This window comes from Poromitra crassiceps (genome assembly GCF_964638095.1).
Source record: "Poromitra crassiceps genome assembly, chromosome: 18".
Lineage (NCBI taxonomy): Eukaryota > Metazoa > Chordata > Actinopteri > Beryciformes > Melamphaidae > Poromitra > Poromitra crassiceps.
Genome location: NC_139636.1, coordinates 910,658 through 934,333, shown reverse-complemented (window position 1 = coordinate 934,333; position 23,676 = coordinate 910,658). Strand labels below are relative to the sequence as shown.

At 45.0% G+C, this 23,676-nt stretch overlaps 1 protein-coding gene across 1 annotated transcript in view; it reads left to right on the top strand.

The window, feature by feature from the left end:
• The first annotated feature begins 6,137 nt into the window (after positions 1–6,137).
• LOC310793396 (carbamoyl-phosphate synthase [ammonia], mitochondrial-like) overlaps positions 6,138–23,676 on the top strand; it is a 28,722-nt gene continuing 11,183 nt past the window's right edge. The window contains exons 1-9 of the mRNA XM_083655210.1: positions 6,138–6,169; positions 7,647–7,791; positions 7,873–8,083; positions 8,198–8,396; positions 8,478–8,614; positions 11,311–11,452; positions 12,186–12,251; positions 14,584–14,647; positions 14,825–15,006. Coding sequence (XP_083511336.1) covers positions 7,656–7,791; positions 7,873–8,083; positions 8,198–8,396; positions 8,478–8,614; positions 11,311–11,452; positions 12,186–12,251; positions 14,584–14,647; positions 14,825–15,006 — 1,137 coding nt within the window. The 5' untranslated portion in view covers positions 6,138–6,169; positions 7,647–7,655. The remainder of the gene's footprint in view (positions 6,170–7,646; positions 7,792–7,872; positions 8,084–8,197; positions 8,397–8,477; positions 8,615–11,310; positions 11,453–12,185; positions 12,252–14,583; positions 14,648–14,824; positions 15,007–23,676) is intronic.

Genomic DNA, 23,676 nt, shown 5'->3' with positions numbered 1-23,676 from the left:
ACTTCTTCTTTGTCCCGCAATGAATGAGTGCACCGGCTGTCTACTGCGCCACAGCGCCTCTATAGCGGTTGGGAGGTGTATTGCACATTGGTTATATACACCTCCCAACCGCTATAGAGGCGCTGTGGCGCAGTAGACAGCCGGTGCACTCTTCATTGCGGGACAAAGAAGAAGTGAGGAGGAAAAAGTCGGACATCTGGGATAAAATGCACGTTTATTGAACAATAAGGAATATACAAAGACCCGGCGACGCTTCCGTAGAGCTTCCTAACATCTGTGGCTTTGAGGGTGAGTACATTACATGTTGGATTTGAACGTTTATGGACACGTAAATCAGGGAAAACCAAAACCGCCGACCGGAAAAGGACAAGTATCCAAGACGCTGATGCAATGTAATGCAGTGTAATCAGCGTCTTGGTACAAGGCTAAACAGTAGTAGGCTACTGTTGCGAGCCAGACCTCAAATAACCAACATATAGGCTACTGTAAACAGATACATGTAAACATCTTATTTGTTGATAGGCTGATGTCAGTCAGTCAGCAAGGCTCTTGAGTACCACCAGGTGGAGCCTCGCGGCACACCAGTGGTCCCTGGACCACTGGGAATCACTGACTTAGAGTAAGTAAATACATCCACATTAGATGAGGGATCTCCATTTGATAAGACTTGTTATCAGAACCACATCTGAGTAGACTTGACAGTATCACCTTTTTGAATAAATGTAGCCTATAGAATAGACTAGCGTAACAGTAACACAAGTCTTTCTTCTTCTTCTTCTTCTAAAAATCCACGACAGCCCGTCTCGCGGCGCCCTCTTGTGGTAAAAGTTGAGAACTACCACAACACAGGAGAAGGCATAAATGGCGGCGGCTGGCTGGTCACCGGTAAGTTCACGGTGTAACATACAACATACATGTGACACTTGTCACTTGATAGATGGGTTTAACCGTCGTTACGTTATTTTACCGCTGTCTGTGGGCTGTTTTGGTTGCAGAATATCGTGTCTTATATAGTAGAGGTCTGTCTGTGTGTCGTCAGTCAGACAGGGTTCAAATGAAATCAGAGCTTCGTATGACTAAGTGCGAATCTGTCAATATATTTCCAACTTTACCGAACTGCTGAATTGAAGGTTCAAAGTGAAGAACAATAACAAGTCATATAGATAGAGGATGTCAAATGGTGGCCTAATTCACTGAATTAGTCTACTGTACCACCACTTACTACCACAGGTAGCCATCATTTAGTCCCATTTAAACATGACTTGTCGAAGTGAAAGTGACTGAATGAACTGTTAAAAAGAAAAGTTCACATTTTGCACATTTATTGCATTAGATGGTGGTTTTCAGGCCAAGTGTAGTGGAATTTTCACCAAACAATGTGCTCACCCCCCAAAAAGTCTTGATTCAATTCAGTCGGGTGCTGGATCACTCCATGGCAAGAGGTTTCAATAGAATATAAACGATCCGCACTCAGGAAAAACTGTTGATTTCTTTTATTTTTCTTTACATGATGTCCAACAGTGCCTTCTTCAAGACAAACAATTGGTCTCAGGGCCTCTATCTCTGCCAGGCTCCTCCCCTGTCAGTCACACACAAGCTCATCACTCCATCAGCAATCAATACAGTTTCAGTCATTCAAAAAATTTAACATTGCATATCAAAAAGCACTTAAAAAAACAGAGCTTCTCCATAGACCATTTTCAAATCCAGACAATTTACACATTTAACCATACAGGCAAAACACATAAACCATTGAACCAAACCATTGAACCTTTTAGACACAATGTCATGCCCATAGTTCATCAAATAAACACAACAACAACAATCAACAACAACAACAAAAAGTATTACAAGGCGGACGGACGTTTTTGGGTAGGTTAGGTTAGACCACCGAAATCTGTTTTTATTTTACTGTACAACCCAGAACATGGCACTAATGGCATTAGCATTGTCCATCTACATACTGTTTAAAGTTAGCATTTGAGCTAATGCTATTGTAACAAACTATATCCAGGATGCACATTGCACATGCAACATTACTAATCTTATTAATATCACATATTTGGGTGATGCACAATTTGCTGTAGCGGGCTGTTTTAAAGCTAGAGCAAAGTTTCTGGTGTCATCTGAATGGAAGAATTACTCAATTTGAATATGAAAAATATAAATGTTGGTATAATAAACTTTGATTACCAGTCCTTTTCATCAAATTAGTAGCTATAATTGGGAGTGATGGTGTTACAGTTAGCTACTGATGGAAGTGCACGGTGCACGGTCCTCTAGTAGCGGGAATTTTTTTGTGTGGCCCTCTCTATCATCAAAGTTGCCCATCCCTGGTCTAGGTCATGGAAGCGCTCGGACATAGTTATAAAACATCATGGAATTTGACATCAGGGCCACAGTCTGTTAGTCTGTTAACTTCCTTGAGTAGGAGTGTGAGAAAGCTGACCAGGTTTGTTGATTATGACATGACATCTACTGTTGACGCACAGCCAGAGACTAAGTACTACTTGGTGTGTGTGTGTGTGTGTATCTTATGTTGGTGTGTGTGTGTGTGTGTGTGTGTGTGTGTGTGTGTGTGTGTGTTGGTGCTAAACTGGGAATATAAAGGTAAATGGCCAACATGGCTCCAAATGGCTCTCTCTCAGTCTGTTTTGTCTCCATGTTGTCTGACTTCTGCATTTGTAGACAGCAGTGGCTTGACTCCACAATCAGCAACAATCAGCAACAGCCACGTTCAACCAATTGTCTCCCAGCAGACCAATCCAGATGAGTTGAGTCTATGAATCAGAGCATGTTACCAAAGAGTCTACAGGACAAGAGAAAGATCCCCATTGTGGAAGTACTGTGAAGAACAAGTGTTGTCCAGGAAATAAAACCAGATTCATAACAGAAAACTACTCAAGGAAACTAACTAACGACCCCAGTCGTAACACCCCCCTTCCCAAAAAAGAACATCTACCCCACAAGAGATGTTCTGAATCAAGATGCTACAAAAACCTCCCACCCCAAAATTAAACATCCCCCCTCCTCAACTAAGACACCCCCCTCCCTTTAAAACTAACACAGTGGCCATTATATCTTACATCTATCATAAAAAACATTCACAAACACCCCATGCGATCAAAGGTACTCACCACCGTCCATTTCACTCAGAAGCTCCTGCTCACCCTCTCGGGCTCCTAAGAGAAGGAATCTGCAAACGTAATTCCAAACTCACCCATGCCAAATAATAATCTGTCACCGTTGACTTTAACATCTGATGGAAGCATCCTAACGCCCCCCTAGTGACTGTGGATGATACACCACACTAAATTTGATGTTTGAGAGATAGTGAACAGGACCGTGGTCAAACTTAAAACATGCACTAAGCACCCCAATCTGCATTCACACTTCAAATGTTTAACATAACATTTTCATGCTCGAGCTGTAACCACAGCAGCATTGTCAAGAAGCACAGGGCAGGATTTTTTTTAAGTGCTTGGGTTGGCGTCCCAAAATTGTCAAGAAACACAAACACACACAAAACAGGAGACACTACCGGATTCTCCCCCCACCTCGAGAAATACAAAACCACCGCGGCACACAGAACAGACGGACCATCGGAAAAAAGGCGAAAAAACATACTGTACTCTACAGCACCGAACTGGAGAGCCTCAGCATCACACAAAACAGTATTTGGCACCGTCTATCTCCTTTAAGTGAGTGAGCCCTTTCAAATGAAGGGGATGGTCGCGAATCACCACCTCCAGACTCAAGCCCACACGCCAGACACAGACTAGGCGTAACCTGGGCAAAATCCCCAGGCCACGGGATGCGCACTCCAAACCAATGTCTGATTTGGTGATACCTCGTCTACCTCTCCAAACAGAAGTTCTACTCAGGACAACAAAACCAAGCTAAGAACAAATAAACACCCCATCACTCCTAACGGGAACCACAGTTACCCCTCATTCCCAATGTTGACCACTGCCAACCCATCACTCCTAATGGGAACAACAGTTACCCCTCTTTCCTTAATGTGTTTACGTAAGCTACTTAAGGATTTAACTAAGGACCCCAACATTTCTAGCTAAACGGAGGCCTACCTCTGCTCATTCAACCACAGAACCCCCCCTCACAAAAGGCAAAAGTTTCCCCAACAAAATAAGTTGAACCAATTCTCCACTTGACATGTTTTGTTCTGACAAAAAAATATATATTTTGGTTGGCAGATTAGACAGAGCAAACTCTTCCCAGTATGCCTCTAGATCCAAATTGTAAACGTGCAACTACAGTATTCAACTCATTACCAAGACTGGCTGCAGGATAAATAAGTGCAGGCTTAAACAGCAAAGCATGAATCAACCTCGTCTCAGGACGGAGGGAGCAAAGCAATGTGTATGGCTCATTTCATTTGTCTGGCTAAAATCAGGGTGGTATAAAATGCTGCTGTACTCACCAGACCACTAACCCGGCTGAGTGTCAAACCCATCAGTTTACTATGCTGCATGGGTGTAGCCTGAGCAGCTTGTGCCTTGGCCTCCAGCTCTCCTACCACCACATGGCACCATGACCACCTTTTTAAGCCACCTCCACCACACCTGCTCTCAAACATTGCTCACAGATTCAAGTCAAATGCTGCACAAACTTACCCAGCCAGCACACGATCCGAACGCAAACCGAAAACGGCATACTAACTCACCAACCTGCCAAGCAAAACATTGACAAAATCAAGACAGATAACTGCAATGTTGTAAACACACTGTTGTTGATAACCAGAAGAGAGCGAGAGAAAAAAATTGGTCCACAAAACAAACCTCTTTTTCAAACTGTTTGGAAGCCCGCCTCCCACTTTAAAAACCTTGGGTATTACGTTGGTTATTTTGTGATGAACTGTTGATTCTAAGTGTAATTTAGCCTACTTTTCTTGATGAACCCACTTTCTCTCAACCTGCCATCCTTCAAATAGTGATTTCCGGGTCGCAGGTTCGTGTCATCGTGTTACCTCCAGCTTGGTCAGGTGTCCATACAGGCATGATTGGGTGTGTCTGCGGGTGGGAAGCCGGAATGAGGGTATGTGTCCTGGTCACTGCACTAGTGCCTCCTCTGGTCGATGCAGTTTGATTGATCACATACTGTATTTTCAAGACAATAGTTAACACTGGTTAAAGGTGTATGAGCAATGTATGCATCAACCACACTTGTAGTTTCTGTGGAATTCCTGGGAGAGCCAGTTGGTTTTTACTGATGTTTCACTGATGTTTCTGCCCCTTTTGTAGCAAAAACGGGGCAAAGATGTAGCAAAATGTTTGAGGGTAGGGTCACAATCCAGGATTTTCCTATGTTTCTTTATGATGTTCTTGACTATTCCTGAGACATTATTATACTCTGACACAAAGGTGACCTCGTTGTATGTGCTTTTCTGAGGAGGGTACAGTAGTTGTTTTCCTTCTAGGGTTCTAGTTTTACTGACAGCTACATCTAGAGACCTATTGCTATAACCTCTGTCTTTAAAGCGTCTCCTCATCTCTTGAGCTTTAACATCAGTTTTTAACCAGTTTTTAACCACCCACATACAGAAGAAAAATACAACATAAAATAATGAATCAACTGCATGACCACACATGTAGTCTACATGCTTAAAAAAGTCCTTGTGGTCTCATATACATCGGCCAAATCAAACGCAATCTCAAATTAAGAATTGCAGAACACAAGGCAGCAACACTTCTCATATATTTGAGCAGATGTTTGGTTGTTTTCCACGCTGGGGGGGGGGGGGGGGGGGGGGGGGGCTCTGCATTTATTCCTTTCAGCTTGGGGACCAAAATCTGAACATAAATTAAATAGTAATGTAATCTGCCTTTGGGATTCGCAATGTTGCTTTCAATACAATTTCTGATGTCAGCAGCCTATTCAACCCCCCGACCCCCAACACACACAGTCACACACACACTTACACACACACTTGTAGTTCCAGCGGATAGAACGTGGACAGGTGGACTACAAAGCACTGTGTCCATTAATAATGACGCATTTCCGTCAGACAACTGGCCTCGTACGGCGTGATTTCTAACCCCACATAGGATAAGCAATAACCACGCCCTGTGGCACTGCATGTGCGCGTGGAGCCCGGGCGCCAGGTTTACCTGTGAGCGAGGAGGCACGGGGAGTTGACGACAGTCGCGAGGTAGTGTTCATGTATTATTGTAACGTTATGGCACGGTGACTGTAAAAGCCTGTAGGCGTGTGTGTGTGTGTGTGTGTGTGTGTGTGTGTGTGTGTGTGTGTGTGTGTGTGTGTGTGTGTGTGTGTGCGCGCGCGCGCGCGTGTGGGTTGTGTGTGGACAAAAATACCACGGTTTCACGGTATCGCGGTATTGCGGACCATTTGTGTTTTTACAATAGCCGAAATATTCCCATACAGCCGACGTCGTCTTTTTAGATGGGGGAAAGTTCAGGGGGGTCCTTGTGGCTCCTCTCTACTGTGCTCTAGTCTAGGTAGGCATGCAGCCAGGGGGAGGGGCCGTGTAAGCTGCACTCTGCAAGCGACGGGCACTTTGTTTTGGGGAAACAGCTGATACAATTTCGGATTGAAAGACCAGAACGAGCTTGACAAAAGCAAAGCGATTTGCAAGATCACCGTGTGTGAAGTGTTACGGGAATACAACAAATATCCGAAACCACCTGTGACCTGATGAGACATCACCTAGCGAGCCAGATCTCCTGCTGTTTGAAGGCAAGTGGTCCGGACTTAAACAAAATAGACTGAACGATTCATTAGAATTACCAGCCAACTCTCCATGTGCCCTAAAAATAACCGAGGCTATAGCAACCCTAACCCTAGACATAATCCCCAACATGTATACATCTGTGAAACAAAGCATCAAAATGAAACTGCAGTCAGCAGAGAGAGTCGGCGGAATCTCACTATATAAACCACGAGTGGAGCAGCCCTCAGCCTCATCTCTTGTTTTGATATGGAGTAGTGACTGACTGCATTACTTTGCTAAAGAAAGCACTGGTGTGTCAGTCACTCTGCTTGTCACACTGATGCTGACTGGAGAGTCTGCACAACTTGCAGCACATAGCACAGTATTGTGTTGTTCAGGGCTAGTTTGATTGTAGGCTAAATGGTCATGACAAAAATAAATTAAAAAGTATTTGTGTTTTGTAACTGCTTTGGGGTGAATTATTAATGTATATCTTTTGAATGATGCACCAGGTTAGAGTTCCTAGTACAATTTACAGCTTTTGTTCTGAGAATATTTTTCATATCCAAGCAAAATTTCTATTTTAACTTAAAGAGTAACTAAACACTAATTTTGAAGCTATTTCTGCCCACAGTATATTTTTGAAAGATGCAATACTGTCAACATTCTGGGAGGGGTCTTGGTCCTTGACATTTTCAACAGTTCCAGCCATTAAGTACTGATATTTCATATTCATTTGCTGTCAAATGTCAATATTAATACCAGTATTGATGTGTTACATAACTGGACAGTCATGTAATTCAGGTTACAGCTCAAAAAACATGTTTTAGTATCACTAACCAAATCGATATTGAAATTAATCGAATCAAACCTTTCCCCAGCATTATGCCCATGTTAATGTAGCCATAAGCTGGTAGAATAATACTAATATTCTGTATACATGTATATGTTGCAGGCCCTGGCCATGAGCAGTCAGATCCTGGTGGAGAAATCTCTACTGGGTTGGAAGGAAGTGGAGTATGAGGTGGTGAGAGACGTGGCTGACAACTGTGTCACAGTCTGTAACATGGAGAACTTTGACCCACTGGGAATTCACACTGGTACTAAACTCTCTTCTCCTCTCTCAAGTTCTGATTCCTAGATTTAAGTTAGCCCAAACCCTAACCTCTCTCCCCCTCCAGGCGACTCCATTGTGGTGGCGCCGAGCCCGACGTTGTCCAACGAGGAGTACCACATGCTCCGTGAGACGGCCATCAAAGTGGTTCGCCACCTTGGCATCATTGGCGAATGCAACATCCAGTATGCCCTGCACCCCTCGTCCGTGGAGTACTGCATCATCGAGGTCAACGCCCGCCTCTCCAGAAGCTCTGCTCTGGCGTCCAAAGCCACCGGGTGAGAGAATAAATACACACGAACACACATAGATGCACACAGCATGTAGCTCTTGCACCTCTTCAGTAGGATACAGCACTAGTTAATCTTAGTCTCCCTGCCCATGCCTCCCAGGTACCCGCTGGCGTTCGTGACGGCCAACCTCGCACTGGGCATCCCCCTGCCGGAGATCAAGAACGCCGTGTCAGAGAAGACCACAGCCTGCTTCGAGCCCAGCCTGGACTACATCGTCACCAAGATCCCCCGGTGGGACCTGGACCGCTTCCAGGGCATGTCCCTCGAAATTGGCAGCGTCATGAAGAGTGCCGGAGAGGTGCGGGAGGATCTTATTAACGCACCACTCACTCACTCACTACTTGCCCAGAATATATTCTGATATCTCTCCTGTCTTCAGGTGATGGCAGTGGGCCGGACCTTTGAGGACCATCGGTGGACGGCTTCGTGCCCCTCAGGAGAGCGTGGGCCGACAGATATGACCTGCAGCAGGAGCTGGTTGTGCCCTCCAGCACCCGCATCTTCTCCAGCACCAAGGTACACTGCTCTAACACAGTAATAGTGATGCATTGTATTTATAACAATCTTCTCATTAAAATCACACTTTGCTTTGTCGCAGAAAAAGTTAATTACAAGCAGGGAAACGGAGCAGGAAAGAATGAAATGGTTGTCTAGAAGTATCTGTCTAAGATATCTCGCCTTGGTAAAATAGAAGTTGGAGGAGTTTTGCATACTTGGAAAAAAAACATCTAATCTCTGGGAGGACAAATCAGAATGATATCTGAACTGTATTTTTGCTTTTGTCTGTTTGCCCTGTGTGGTGCTGCAGACCTGGCTTAGCTGCTTCTTCTTAGAGAGCTACCTAATTTCAAAGAGACTTTATCGGATGAAGGTGAATACAGCACTTTAATGAGCCTATCTGGGTCAAGCTCCGCCACTCAGACCCAGGGATGTTGCATGAATCAGTGCGTGGGGAGAACTATCCACAGGTCTACCACTTAAACATGCTGTTATTAGCCGTTGAGAGGAGAGCAGGCTTGCGGTCGAGTCAGTGTCAGACCTCCAATAGCGCGAGCTCGGCGTCCCGACAGTGGAGATAGATTTGTCCCCTTAAATGCAGAATGAGATCATTGAACCACATCTTATCTAGGCTATCAAACACACCAACGATAACCCCTCAAGGTGGTTGGCACAGTCGCTGTCACTGTCACCTCACCCTACTCTCTGCTGCCCACCTATTTGAGTCTTAATACCTGCATGCAAATCTGGTCCACACCCATTGAAAGCAATAGACCTTATTCGATTGACGTCACTCACGTACGGGCACGCCCACCGCCGCCATATTCTTGACATTCCGCAGTAGGGATGTCGAAAATCATAATTTTTCTTGACCGACAACCGACACTCATTAGCCGACAACTGTCGGTTAACCGAGAGGATTAAAATGCGCTATTTTACTGTCTGTGCACCATTAAACCATTAGGCTACCAAATGCTTGATTTTTTTTCAGTAGAAAGCGTTTATTTTTACATCTACAAGCAGAAAAAAACACATTAACAAAACGAGAAGACAAGTTGAACCCTCCAGCCATCTAAACAAAAACATTCCTCCGATAGGCTATACTGCACGCATTGCATATTAAGGGCACGTCAATTGACATGCAGCCGCCCCGTGAAGTAGTGTTTGAGCGGATGACAGCCCAGGCTGCAGGGCGCACTGACAAAGTGCGCAGCATCACTACAGTATCTTCTCTTTTAGCAATAGTCTCACTAATCCCACAGTGGTTTACCTGCTTTTGAGATCTGCAAAAAATAGTTCGCTTCTGTCTCACCCGTTCGCTCTCTCTCTTCACACACACGGCGAGGGCTGTGCTCTCTGGCAGGGCTCCACAACATTATAAAAACGAATGCCGCACAGTCCGACAGTAACGTTAACGTTAATTGATACTTTTCAATCGTCAATTCGACCGCTTCATGTCATTTTTGTAACACGGTAAAAACTACTCTTTCATCATTGAGTGCGAGCGTATGCATGCGTGTGCATGATGAACATGCATTGCGAAGGGAGGGAGAGAGTTGCCAGCCGCAGCAAGCACGCCACGCACACGCACATGCAAGATGTGTGTCCCGGCCGTAGAAAAAGTAGGCTAATGACAGCACACACGGAGTTAACAAAACTATAGAACATGTATGAGCTGATTGTTTCGCTGGGTGTGTTCATCATTCTGAAATGGTCACAGAGCACATCTGAGCTGTGTGCTCAGACCATAGGCTCAGACATGAGCAGCAGAGGGGTGGGGCAGTCAGTGCGCTCACTTCACAGTGACTCTGTGGCTGCAGCAGGTGTTCAGCTGTGTGTGTGCTTCGCTGCGGAATGCGTTTGATCAGACATCGGGTAGATAAAATCAACATGAACCATGTGTTTATTTCCAAATCTAGCTTGATTAATACTTGCCCCATCGTTTAATATACTTATGTTACATTGCTGACCACGAAGGAGGGGGGGGGAATCGCCACATTGGCAACACTGTTATATGCAAATTAACATGGAAATTGACCGTTTAACCGACATGCTTAACCGACCAAAGACGTTCTCGGCGGTTAACCGGTTAACGGTTAACCGTCGACATCCCTATTCCGCAGCGTGCTGTTTAAAAGTGACTGACTGGCTCTCATAGCTTAGGACGCTAGCCAACGTTACTTACTAGCCTATTTAATGCCGTTTTTACTGCGTCAGGAGCTATTTCACAACAGCGATAAGTGTGCTGTGTAATAATACACGGCTGTAGTAATAGCAGCAATAAAAGCCCGGGTGTTAGCTACTGTCCACAAACGTGAAGGGAAAGAGACTAGAGGCTAACGTTAGTAGTAGCAAACATTGGGCTCATGCAAGCAGGCGTCGGATCAAACAAACATTTAACGTTAAGGTTATTTACCTTTGCTGTCACGACAATGTTTGATGATGATGATGATGTCGTTGGTGGCACAAAAGTAAAAATGTCAGGCAATTGCCACAGATGAAATAGTTATAATGCTAGGACTCAAGGGATTTGAAAGCCTTCAGCTCCTGAGACGTGTAGATTTTGATTGAAATGTTGCCATGTGAACTGTAACCAATCCAATGCAACACTGTAGCAACTCATCACCTATATCCCCTGGTTTGGACCAAAGCAACTGGAATACAGGTTTAACTTGACTATATAATCACCACATCTCAGCATTCTCTTTGTCCAGCAGCACAGTGCCCAGGGAGCTGCTCCTGAAGGCCAAGAAGGACGGCTTCTCAGACCGACAGGTCGGCCAGATCGTGGGATCCAGCGAGGAGGCAGCCAGAGAGCTCAGGCTGTCTCACGGCATCAGACCCTGGGTCAAACAGGTGAGCATCACTGGAGCTTCCAGTGCAAGTCAGCTGCAGGGAGCATCCACTTGACACCGTGCGCTCGATACTTGACCCCTGCCTGCTCCACACCCACACACGCCTACCCTATCCATGCACGCGCGCACACACACTGTGTGTGGCTGCCTACATAATTAGAAGAATACGAGAATATGTAATGGGGGCAGAGGTGAACAGGTGAAAGATGTCATTGGCCCCGTTCCACCTGGCACTAACGTGCGTCTTACATCCGGATTGTGTCTTGGTTTGGATTACTTTTACACCTGGTGTTAAAATACATCTCTGGAATAGGTTTAACATAGATAGATAAATAGAGATTGCTGCATGTTGAGTGTTGGAACTTTTTAATTCTACCAACCACTTCTTATTTATTTTACCAGCCCACTTTTGTGTAACATTTGTGTTTTTGCTCTATCTGAATGAAATGAAATCATTCAGGATGCAGGTTAATTCCAGGTGGAAAGGGGGCCATTAGTATTCGCCTAGCAATTACTAGCACACCTGTGATGTTTCCTGACTCCTCCTCCATCAGACCATTCTGTATTAGTAATATTCATAATCATATGAACCCTATTCACTATTCTGTTGGCATGTCTCTGATAGCAGATAGCACATCCTGTGAGTAGGTGTGAAATAAGCTACATGCTAGTACCACATGAAGATAGTATCATTGTTTTCCACTCAAACTATTTTCTCTGCTCTTTCTTTTCAGATTGACACCTTGGCAGCAGAGTACCCAGCTATGACCAACTACCTGTACTGTACCTATCATGGCCAGGTGTGTGCTCCCTGAAAAGAAAGCTACTCCTAGTGTAGCATTGCTATTTCTTAGTAACCAGACAGCTGGTTTAAAGTGTGGTGCTTCCAGGTTGATTCATCACTGCAAAACATGTTTTCTGATTGAAATGTTCTTCAGGTCACACCTGGACCCTTCTTGAACTAACCATTCCTGACCTAACCTTTCCTCTTACCCTTCTAAAAAAGAGAGAAAGAAAATCAACAAAAGCTACGTAAGCCCTTTAAAAGTGTTAGCTGATGAAGACTGTGATGCACAGTTGGTTTTATTACTGTTGTTGACAAAATGTACTATTGTAAGTCGCTTTGGACAAAAGTGTCTGCTAAATGACATAATGTACCGTAAATTCCGGACTATAAGGCGCACCGGTGTATAAGCCGCACCTGCAGAGTTGACTGTTTTTTACATATATAAGCCGCACCGGACTATAAGCCGCGGGTGTTTTGATGTTTAATTACCATATGTAAGGGTTCGTGCACAGAGGGGATTGTCGGGAAAGAGATGGCTGTTTGGGGAAGCTCCCATTTATTAACATTTCAACAAAACAAGTTGCATATTTGCATAACGTATTCAAGTGTTACCATTTAGTGCAATAGTAGCTACAGAACATGTACTGTGCTGTGTAAATTTAGGGGTCCTTGGCATGAAAAAGGTTGAAAACCACTGATCTACATTATAGCCTACAGTAGTACCATAACAAAAAACAAAGCTTACAGCGCTTGACGAGGCAATATCAATGGCTAAATTAAATGTGTTTTTTTTAAAGTGCAAAATAAAGTGCCTGTAACACGACAGTAAGCGCGTAAGCCTAAAGTTGCAGTAACACGGCTGCTTAAAATATACGGTAATCAGCCTACCAGAAAAGTCATTAATCCTCGTCTTCATCTTTTAGGCTAAGGTGCAGTACACGGCTGTAACCAGAAAAGTCAAGTCATTAATCCTCATCTTCGTCTTCTTCCTGCGTACTAAAACCACCAAAGTCCTCATCTTCAGTGTCGGAAACGAACAGGCTCAGGGTGGCTTCGTCAGCCACTCTCCTCTCTCCTTCGTTGTCGCTCTCAAAACCAACGAACTCCTCTTCGTCACTGTCGGAATCGAACAGCCTCTGAAGGCCCTCAGCTGTGGCGGCGTCCTCCTCTTCATCACGCAGCAGTCCAGCCTTTCGGAACCCGTTGGTGATCGTGGATGTTTTGACACTCCTCCACGCTGTCAGGATCCACTGGCAAACTTGAGCCTTCAGTCGGATCTGAACGGCACCTCGGCCGTCTGCTCTCTGTGTCAACACCCTGATGCCAAGGTTACGTGCTGCTGCTCGATTTCCTTCTTTCCTTCTTCTTCTCGCCGCCATCGTCGTAACACAGCCAGTTCTCCATCTTTTGAAGCATGATGTTAGATTACAACGAGCTAGTTGTGTGGCTTAGCCTTCCAAAATGTTGCCGTTAGTTTTTTAGAATGTAATACATAGAATTGGGAATGTTACATTCAATTTCATTCTGACTGTCTTTCAGGCTCAATCGCTGCCATTTTCCCCCCGGAGCGAGGGAGGAGGGAGGGTGTTTTACCGTAGTGGCTGAGAGAGCGTAGTGGCACAGTGCTCCAATCAGGTCGCGAGGCACATTTTTTGCAACATCATCCAATCAGGGTCTCGCTCTCGTAATGTCTGTCTTGCTCTCGTTCTGCCTCATACCAACATCCATAGATTTTGGAGGTTCCCGAGTGGCCGTTTGCTGAAAAAATCCATAGATAAGCCGCACCGTTATATAAGCCGCAGGGGCCAAAAAAGCCCAAAAAACGGGGAAAAAGCCGCGGCTTATAGTCCGGAATTTACGGTAATGTAAATAATGTTACATGAATGAGAAATGGATGAAAACTCTTTCTGAATATATGATGAGTATTGTACTGCAAAAATATTAATAAGTCAATCTATTATAGAGTCTTAAGCTCTTTTCTTCTTTAACACTAGAAGGGGCAGAATTCCATAACTACTAGAACGACCGTAAGTGGTCATTTTGACCACTAGAGTTAGTGCACATATACATTTCAAAAACGTCAAAATGACCGCTGTGGTCTTTCTAGTGTTAAATCTGAGCAAATGTCAAGATCTTGACACTTCCTGAAACAAGAGAAATTGCATTGGAAGCAAGTGGAATCATCTCACCCCTATTGGCAGACTTTTTCAATTGTTCTTGGGGGCGGGGCGGGGGGGGGGGGGGGGGGATTTGAAGCCTGAATATGATACTAAATAACTAGATCAGGAAATGAACCTTATGTTGCCAAGGGTGTATCCTTAACATCGGTTTTGTCAATTCGTCAGGAGCACGATCTGGACTTCAAAGACCAGGGAATTATGGTTCTGGGCTGTGGGCCCTACCACATCGGTGAGGCTGGTGATAAGCTTCCATATAATGTGCATGCTGTTCAAATAAAGTCTGCACTGGATACATTACTCTATATGATTTAACAATTGCTACTCTGAATATTATGAATATTTTTGTCTTGTTCAGTAGAACAATCAAACTAAAATAATCACATTATTCTCTGGTTCGGTCCACCAGGGAGCAGTGTTGAGTTCGACTGGTGCGCTGTGTCCAGTATCAGGGCCTTGAGGCAGATGGGCAAGAGGACGGTGGTGGTCAACCACAACCCAGAGACAGTCAGCACCGACTTTGACGAGTGCGACCGCCTTTACTTTGAAGAGCTGACCCTGGAACGCATCCTGGACATAACCCAGCAGGAGGTACACACACACACACGCACACACACACACACACACACACACACACACACACACACACGCACACACACACAAATACTCTTTTCCACAGAGTTCCCACCCAGCAGTAGTCGACAGTGCTGCACTATGAGCATTTGTCTCCTAGGCCGAGGAGAAACAGATTCTTTGCTCAGACTACCATGAAGCATCGCCGGCAACAGTCTAATCCTCTCTGTTGACTCATATATTTGCTCAAGTCAAAAACTGGTAACGCGTGCCGTGCAGCTTTTCCGTCTTTTCCTCCAGGAGAGGAAAAGTAGCCAAACAAAACTCCTCTATCTGTCAAAGAGCAACAATGAACGCTCTGAATGGCTCTTAATTGGTACATTTGTTATGCATACAGTATACTGTAGGCTAGTCTGAGATTTAAGAGCTTACGTCTCTACAGTCGTGTGTGTGTGTGTGTGTGTGTGTGTGTGTGTGTGTGTGTGTGTACCAGTTTGCAACGTTCACTGACCTCTCCATAACTCTCGTAGGTTCATGTGGTTCTGCTTTGTCAATTAAGTCTTCGTCTCACAATATTCTTAGGTGGTCATTTTCCAGCACTGTCGAGCTTTTGAGGATTTTTATGACACTTCATTGATTGTTGTGAAGATGTTCCAAGAGTTGAGAAGGGTTTATTTTATATAGGGAAGCTGTGGAAATATTTCTCTTAACTCGGTAAAAAAAAGGGAAAAAAAGCTAGTTGGGAACAGAGCTTCCGAGGTGCGCGTGTGTTAAAGCACTGATGGGATCAGAGTGTGATTGTTTGTTTGTACAGGGAGATAACATTACCATCCACCCCTGTCTCACAGCCACAGTTGTGTGTGTGTGTGTGTGTGTGTGTGTGTGTGTGTGTGTGTGTGTGTGTGTGTACACACGTACGTACGTGACAAACACAGCATTAGAGCTCAACTCTGGACCAGAGCAGGAGAGCAGGCCCGTGACTAATGAAGAGATACAACCTAGTGTTGCTGTGGAAACGGCATCCTCCCCGGATCAGCCAGACCGTGCGAGGGGCAGCAGTGTTGTTATTAAAGGGAACATACTGACACACACACACACACACACACACACACACACACACACACACACACACACACACACACACACTGTCCCTTGTGATAAATAATGACACAACACAACCTAGATCAACTGATGAGATTGAGTTTACAGTATGTCATCACCGTCATCAGTATGTGATCACCCGGCCACAAGTTTCCATCAATTCAATCAACCCTCTCTCTCTCTCTCTCTCTCTCTCTCTCTCTCTCTCTCTCTCTCTCTCTCTCTCTCTCTCTCTCTCTCTCTCCCTCTCAATTTTCAATTTCAAATAGCTTTATTGGCATGAAAAGACAGTGCTTATATTGCCAAAGCAAATACACATATTCACAGTACAATAAGAAAATTATAATAATAAATGAATGTACAGTCGAAGATGTATAATGTACAAACAGTCCAAATTTACAGTCAAAGATATATGTACATATACACTTCCCCAAAAATGGGGCATTCTGACTTAAAATTTTTACAAACAGTAATTGTCAAATAGAAAATAAAAATAAAAATAAAATAAATAAAATAAGTAAAATAAATAAAATAAGAATAAGAGTAAAAATGAAATGAAATAGAAATAAAATAAAATAAAAATAAAATGAGCTGGTGTGTTTCACTGGATGTCTCTGAGGTTGTGGCAGGAGGCCAGATATTTAGCTGCTAATATGCAGCAGTTTGGTTTTTCTCCTAATAGGTATTTAAGCTTGTCTCTTTCTGATTGTGTTTCGAATTCTTGGTATTTGTGTATAATTTTGGGGAAGAATGATGCTCTAATTTCTGCATATTTGTCACAGTGTAGTATAAAGTGTGTCTCTGTTTCTACTGTGTTCTGTGTGCACCGTGAACATAGCCTGTCCTCCCTGGGTAGCCAGGTCTGTCTGTGGCGACCGGTCTCTAGGGCCAGGCTGTGTCCACTGACTCTGTACCTAGTCAATGTCTTTCTTAATTTGTCATCAGTCACGGTGGTCAGATATTCTGCCACCGTGTACTGTCTGTTTAGGGCCAAATAGCACTCCATTTTACTTTGAGTTTTTGTGGTGTCTTTCCAATGGGTGATGTATTTGTCTTTTTGTCTTGTTATAATTTGGTTGGGCCAGATTGTCTGTGGGGTGTCCTGAGGCTCTGTAGGGTTGGTTGAGGTTAGGGGACTGAGTCTCAGGACTAGTTGGCAGAGGGGACTCTTGTCTTTGTTCATCTCGTGGTGTTTTAGGGCTTTGTGGTGGAAGGTTTGGGGGTCGCTTGTTTTTAGGTGATCATAGAATTTGATAGCTCTTTTTTCAATTTTTATTTGGAGGGGGTATTGGCCTAATTCTGCTCGACAGGCATTATTTGTGGTTTTCCTATGGAGGTGTAGTATACTTTTACAAAAGTCCAAATTAAGTGTTTCGATTGGATGTTTGTCCCAATTTGTAAAATGTTGGTATTTGCTCAGCGGTCCCCAAACTTCGCTGCCATATAGAGCAATGGGTTCTATGACTGATTTCAGAATCTTTAGCCAGGTTTTAATGGGAATGTCTATTTTAATGTTTCTTTTGATTGCATAGAATGCTCTTTTTGCCCTGTCTCTTAGGTCATTCACAGCCGTGATGAAACTACCCTCTCTCTCTCTCTCTCCCTCTCTCTCTCTCTCTCTCTCCCCCTGTCTTATCTGCAGCTCTCCAGCTCTCTGTCTGTCCAACTGAACTTCTGTCCTCCTTCCTCTTCCTTTCTCTCTCTCTCCCTCTCTCTTTGCTTTCCCTCCCTTTTTTCCACGAGGGGAAATTTCCCTTGGCAGCACTCCTCTGCTTCTTCCTGGATGATGATGATAATGATGATGATTCCGGAAGCCATTTGTTTCTGTCAACCCAGCTGGTGTAAACGCACAGAATTTGCGCTTTGTAGTTAGTAGGGATGTCACAATATATCGTCCCACAATATATCGCGATATCAAAACGTGACAATATGTATCGTTGAGATGAAATCTCATATCGTGAGAAAAAGAAGCTGAACATGGTGGCACTGATCTGCATCTGATTGCATGCTCGCTCTCCTTTTCATTGCTTTGTTTGAACAGACGAGGGACGTTACAGACACAGAGGATGAAAATGGTGAAATGACTCAAATTAGCGTGGAGGATGCCCCCTCAAATCGATCGCAAAAGAATATTGTTAAAATATCGTATCGTATCGTTATCATGAACCCAATATCGTGTGTCGTATCGTATCGTGAACTGAGTGTATTGTGACACCCCTAGTAGTTAGTGATGTTTTTAAAGTTGACCTCCCTTGACACAAAAAACAGTTAGATTTTTTTTAAATATAATTTTTTTCTTCCTGTGACGAACCTGCCAATGAAAACTTGGCTGATGAAGACTCTTCTCGTCGACTAACTGTTGGTTGACTGTTTAGTCGTAGAGATGATTGTGGGGCCCAGAGATTCACACAGACAGTCACACACACACACACACACACACAGCAAACCAGCAGAGGAGCACATTTGTAGCTTAGAAGAGTTTTTCTTATTAGGCAGCAGGTAGCCAAGTGGATAGAGTCCATCCTTCCACCTGGACAATCTGGTATCAAGCCTCCACCCTGCTGAAGTGTCTTTGAGCAAGACACTGAATCCCTGCTCTGTCTGTAGCTGACTCTGACCTCTGACCTCTGACCTCCCTTTGAATGAGAGGAAGAGAAGAGAGGATTCCCCCACAGGAAGTCATTAGTCGGGTTTCCATCCACCTGTTTTGATGCGAAATTTCAATTTGCGCATAAAAAAACCGAGTGGAAACGCTGCCTAATTCGCAAAAAACTCCAAATATCACAAAAAAGTTTTCACGCTTGAGGGAGGCGGAAAAGTCGAGTGTATCGATAAAAGGAAAATGCGAAACGTGCGGTGGAAACAGTTTATGCGATATTCCGTTGTCTCCATTCAAAAACAACACAGTTTGCCTTGATCACTGCAAAACATGACATGCCGTGTGTAGCCTCCACACAATAGGGCTACTGTGCACACGGTAAATAATGGTACGCGCAGCACACAGTGTACCCGCCGTGGTAAACCGAAGAAGACTGGGATATTAACTTTAATCACTTCTAGACTTGAAGAAATTGTATTCACTTACTATCTGCTCCGTGGATTACCATTTTACAATTTGGGAGCCGAAATTGTAACATAGGAACGTTGGTCCACAAACGTTGCTATTTTACAATTTTTTTGGAGATCGGGTTGGGATTATAACGTTAGTTTGCGGAGTCACACCTGGTAATCCAGAAATGGCGTTATGTTACCTTTTGTCTAGATCATCAAGAAACTTTAAATGAATAATGTTAGATGTGTTTAATAGAGCTGTACATCGGGTCTAGCAGCTGATCAGCAACTCAGACAGCCTCAAACACCAGGTGATTGACAGCTCTATAATTCGCAAAATAGCACTGGATGGAAACACGCATTGTTTCGCATTTTATTTTGCCGACTTTCTGAAAATTCGATTAAAAGTTGCGATTGGATGGAAACCCAGCTACTGGTGTGCCGTGGACACCTCTTAGCCGTGGACACCTCTTAGCCGTGGACACCTCTTAGCCGTGGACACCTCTTAGCCGTGGACACCTCTTAGCCGTGGACACCTCTTAGCTGTGGACACCTCTTAGCCGTGGACACCTCTTAGCCGTGGACACCTCTTAGCTGTGGACACCTCTTAGCTGTGGACACCTCTTAGCCGTGGACACCTCTTAGCCGTGGACACCTCTTAGCCGTGGACACCCGTGGACACCTCTTAGCCGTGGACACCTCTTAGCCGTGGACACCTCTTAGCCGTGGACACCTCTTAGCCGTGGACACCTCTTAGCCGTGGACACCTCTTAGCTGTGGACACCTCTTAGCCGTGGACACCCGTGGACACCTCTTAGCCGTGGACACCCGTGGACACCTCTTAGCCGTGGACACCTCTTAGCCGTGGACACCTCTTAGCCGTGGACACCTCTTAGCCGTGGACACCTCTTAGCCGTGGACACCTCTTAGCCGTGGACACCTCTTAGCCGTGGACACCTCTTAGCCGTGGACACCTCTTAGCCGTGGACACCTCTTAGCCGTGGACACCTCTTAGCCGTGGACACCTCTTAGCCGTGGACACCTCTTAGCCGTGGACACCTCTTAGCCGTGGACACCTCTTAGCCGTGGACACCTCTTAGCCGTGGACACCTCTTAGCCGTGGACACCTCTTAGCCGTGGACACCTCTTAGCCGTTGTAAATCACTGTAAATCATGGCATCTTGGGCCTTATTGCTTAATTTGAAACCTAGCTTACTTCCTGTCAGCTACAGTATTGTATTAGCAAACACTGCAACAGGAAGTGAGCTAGGGTGGATTTAGAATGTTGTTGATGTCAAGTTAAAAGCGTCTATAGCCTACAGTACCACAGGAAATCCTACACTAACATAGCTGTGTCATATTTCTGTTGTATTGCATACTGATCATAAAGACATGAGCGCAGGGCAAGTGTAGTTTGTGCTGTTCAATAAGAAGTCAGTACCAGAGTCAATAAATGCTGTAATGTAGTTAAATACAGTGTGAAAGTCCTCCAGTCAGTCATCCAGTCAGTAAATTAAGCCAATTAACCAGTCAGTCACTAGGTTAATCTCAGTCATTCATCCATCCATCCATCCATAGATCTTGTCAGCCACTATAGCAGTGAGGTGTGCAGCAGTCAGTCAGTGAGATGAGGTGTTCTCCAGGCAGGCAGGCAGTGAGATGAGGTGTTCTCCAGGCAGGCAGCAGGCAGCCAGTGAGATGAGGTGTTCTCCAGGCAGGCAGGCAGTGAGATGAGGTGTTCTCCAGGCAGGCAGCAGGCAGCCAGTGAGATGAGGTGTTCTCCAGGCAGGCAGGCAGTGAGATGAGGTGTTCTCCAGGCAGGCAGGCAGTGAGATGAGGTGTTCTCCAGGCAGGCAGCAGGCAGCCAGTGAGATGAGGTGTTCTCCAGGCAGGCAGGCAGTGAGATGAGGTGTTCTCCAGGCAGGCAGCAGGCAGCCAGTGAGATGAGGTGTTCTCCAGGCAGGCAGCCAGTGAGATGAGGTGTTCTCCAGGCAGGCAGGCAGTATGATGAGGTGTTCTCCAGGCAGGCAGCAGGCAGGCAGTGAGATGAGGTGTTCTCCAGGCAGGCAGCAGGCAGGCAGTGAGATGAGGTGTTCTCCAGGCAGGCAGCAGGCAGTGAGATGAGGTGTTCTCCAGGCAGGCAGCAGGCAGGCAGTATGATGAGGTGTTCTCCAGGCAGGCAGCAGGCAGTCAGTGAGATGAGGTGTTCTCCAGGCAGGCAGCAGGCAGGCAGTATGATGAGGTGTTCTCCAGGCAGGCAGCAGTCAGTCAGTGAGATGAGGTGTTCTCCAGGTGTGCAGCAGGCAGGCAGTGAGATGAGGTGTTCTCCAGGCAGGCAGCAGGCAGGCAGTGAGATGAGGTGTTCTCCAGGTGTGCAGCAGGCAGTCAGTGAGATGAGGTGTTCTCCAGGTGTGCAGCAGGCAGTCAGTGAGATGAGGTGTTCTCCAGGTGTGCAGCAGGCAGGCAGTGAGATGAGGTGTTCTCCAGGCAGGCAGCAGGCAGTCAGTGAGATGAGGTGTTCTCCAGGCAGGCAGCAGGCAGGCAGCAGCAGGCAGCAGCAGGCAGCAGCGTGACTGGCCAGCTGGCAGGAAGAGAGAGGATCCCTGGGCCATGATTGGCCAGCTGGCAGGAAGAGAGAGGGGCCCTGGGCCGTGATTGGCCGCCTTTGTGGCACTGTCCATCCTGTGGCGTTCCAACAGAAGACATGTCGACAGGCCGGTCAGCAGCTTGACCCCACATTACATCTGAATCCCTATTGCTCCCATGCTTAATACAATAGCACTGTGTGTGTGTGTGTACGTGTACGTGTGTGTGTGTGTGTGTGTGTATGTATCTGTGTGTACCTGTACATTAGGGGTGTAATGGTTCACAGAATTCACGGTTCTGTTCGATACGACACAGTGGTGTCACGGTTCGGTACGTTTTCAAAAAAGTAGAAATGCCAGAGAAATGTCCTTGATTAAATTCTTATTTATTTTACAGTGGAATCTGCTTATAGTGATCATGGTTATAGTGATCAACCGCTTATATTGATCAAAAAGCTTGGTCCCGACTCCCAAATCATTCCTATACTCATGCTGTTTAAATCATGTGCTTATACTGTAGTGATCAATACTCCGCTTACAGGGATCATTTTGGGCCTTGTCCCACCTGAGAACAACGGATTTTTTGTAAACTACAGTAATTTAATTTTTTTTTAATTTACAAACTGCCAAAAAAGACGGTGCATGTCGCGGCATCTCTGTCTTTGGAGAGATGGCTCTGTTTACGCGAGGCATGTAAACATAATACAAATTTCAATTAGATGGAAACATTTCTTTTTAATCAATTTGACCCGTCCCAGGGTGATCACTATAAGAGGAGTGCACTGTATTTTATTTTATTTTATTTTATTTTATTTTATTTTATTTTATTTTATTTTATTTTATTTTATTTTATTTTATTTTATTTTATTTTATTTTATTTTTTATTTTCAGTCTAGTCCAGTCCATCATTATAGTTATCCTGTGTGGTCGTCGACACCATGCGTAGAGCAAATCAGGTTCACCAGTCTTCTCCATCTGCATGGAGTCAGTAACTGGGTTTCCATCCAAATGTATCGCATAATTCAAGCGAATTTTGTGAAAATCCGCAAAATAAAATGCGAATTTATGCATGTTTCCATTCAGTTTTGTTTAGCGAGTTTTGGGAGTCGGCAGGTTGAGCAGTCGGTGGCGCTTCTCGTCAGGAGGAGGCGTAACGTGCCTGTGTGCCTGTAAGAGATCTCTATCAGCGGAGACCTGCTTTGATTGAGTCATCACCCGGTGATGGTGATGATCACCGTCCTCATCGTCGTAAAGTCGCCTTCAAAGCATGATGTTAGATTATAACGAACTAGTTGTGTGGCTTAGCCTTCCCAAATGTTGAGGGTCGTTTTTTTAGAATTTAATACATAGAATTGCGAACGTTACATTCAATTTCATTCAGACTGCCTGGCGCCACCATTTCCCCCTGGAGTAGCATGAAGCGGAAGTGAAGTCACATCTGGTACGTCATCGTTAATTCGCAAAATCTGTTTCCATTGCAAAAGTTTGCATCTTCCTACTGTCGATACGCTGATAAATCCACCCCCTCCAAGCGTAAAAACATTTATGCGATATTTCGACCTTTATTCGAATTTCTGGTGTTTCCATTCAAGTTTATATTCGCATTTTGGGTAAATGCGAATATCCAGAGGTGGATGGAAACCCAGTTAGTGACAGGCCCAGCTGGTGCAGGTCCCAGGGGGGGGGGGCTGGTGCCCTGGCATTTTGGCCCCCAGACCGGCCCACCACAATCGACCACACATGACACCACCCATCTCTGACCTGAGGTAGTCTCTGCTTCCACTGCAAGTAGTACTCGCTCAATCTGCCCTCTGCCCACAACTGGTCGTCATAGCAACGCCGCGTATCTGCCCTCCACCCTCCGTTTGTAACGTTACAATTAAATCCCTACACAGAATGTTTAAACTGCTTATGAAATACTGGTACCTCTATATGACCTACATGAGCAAAC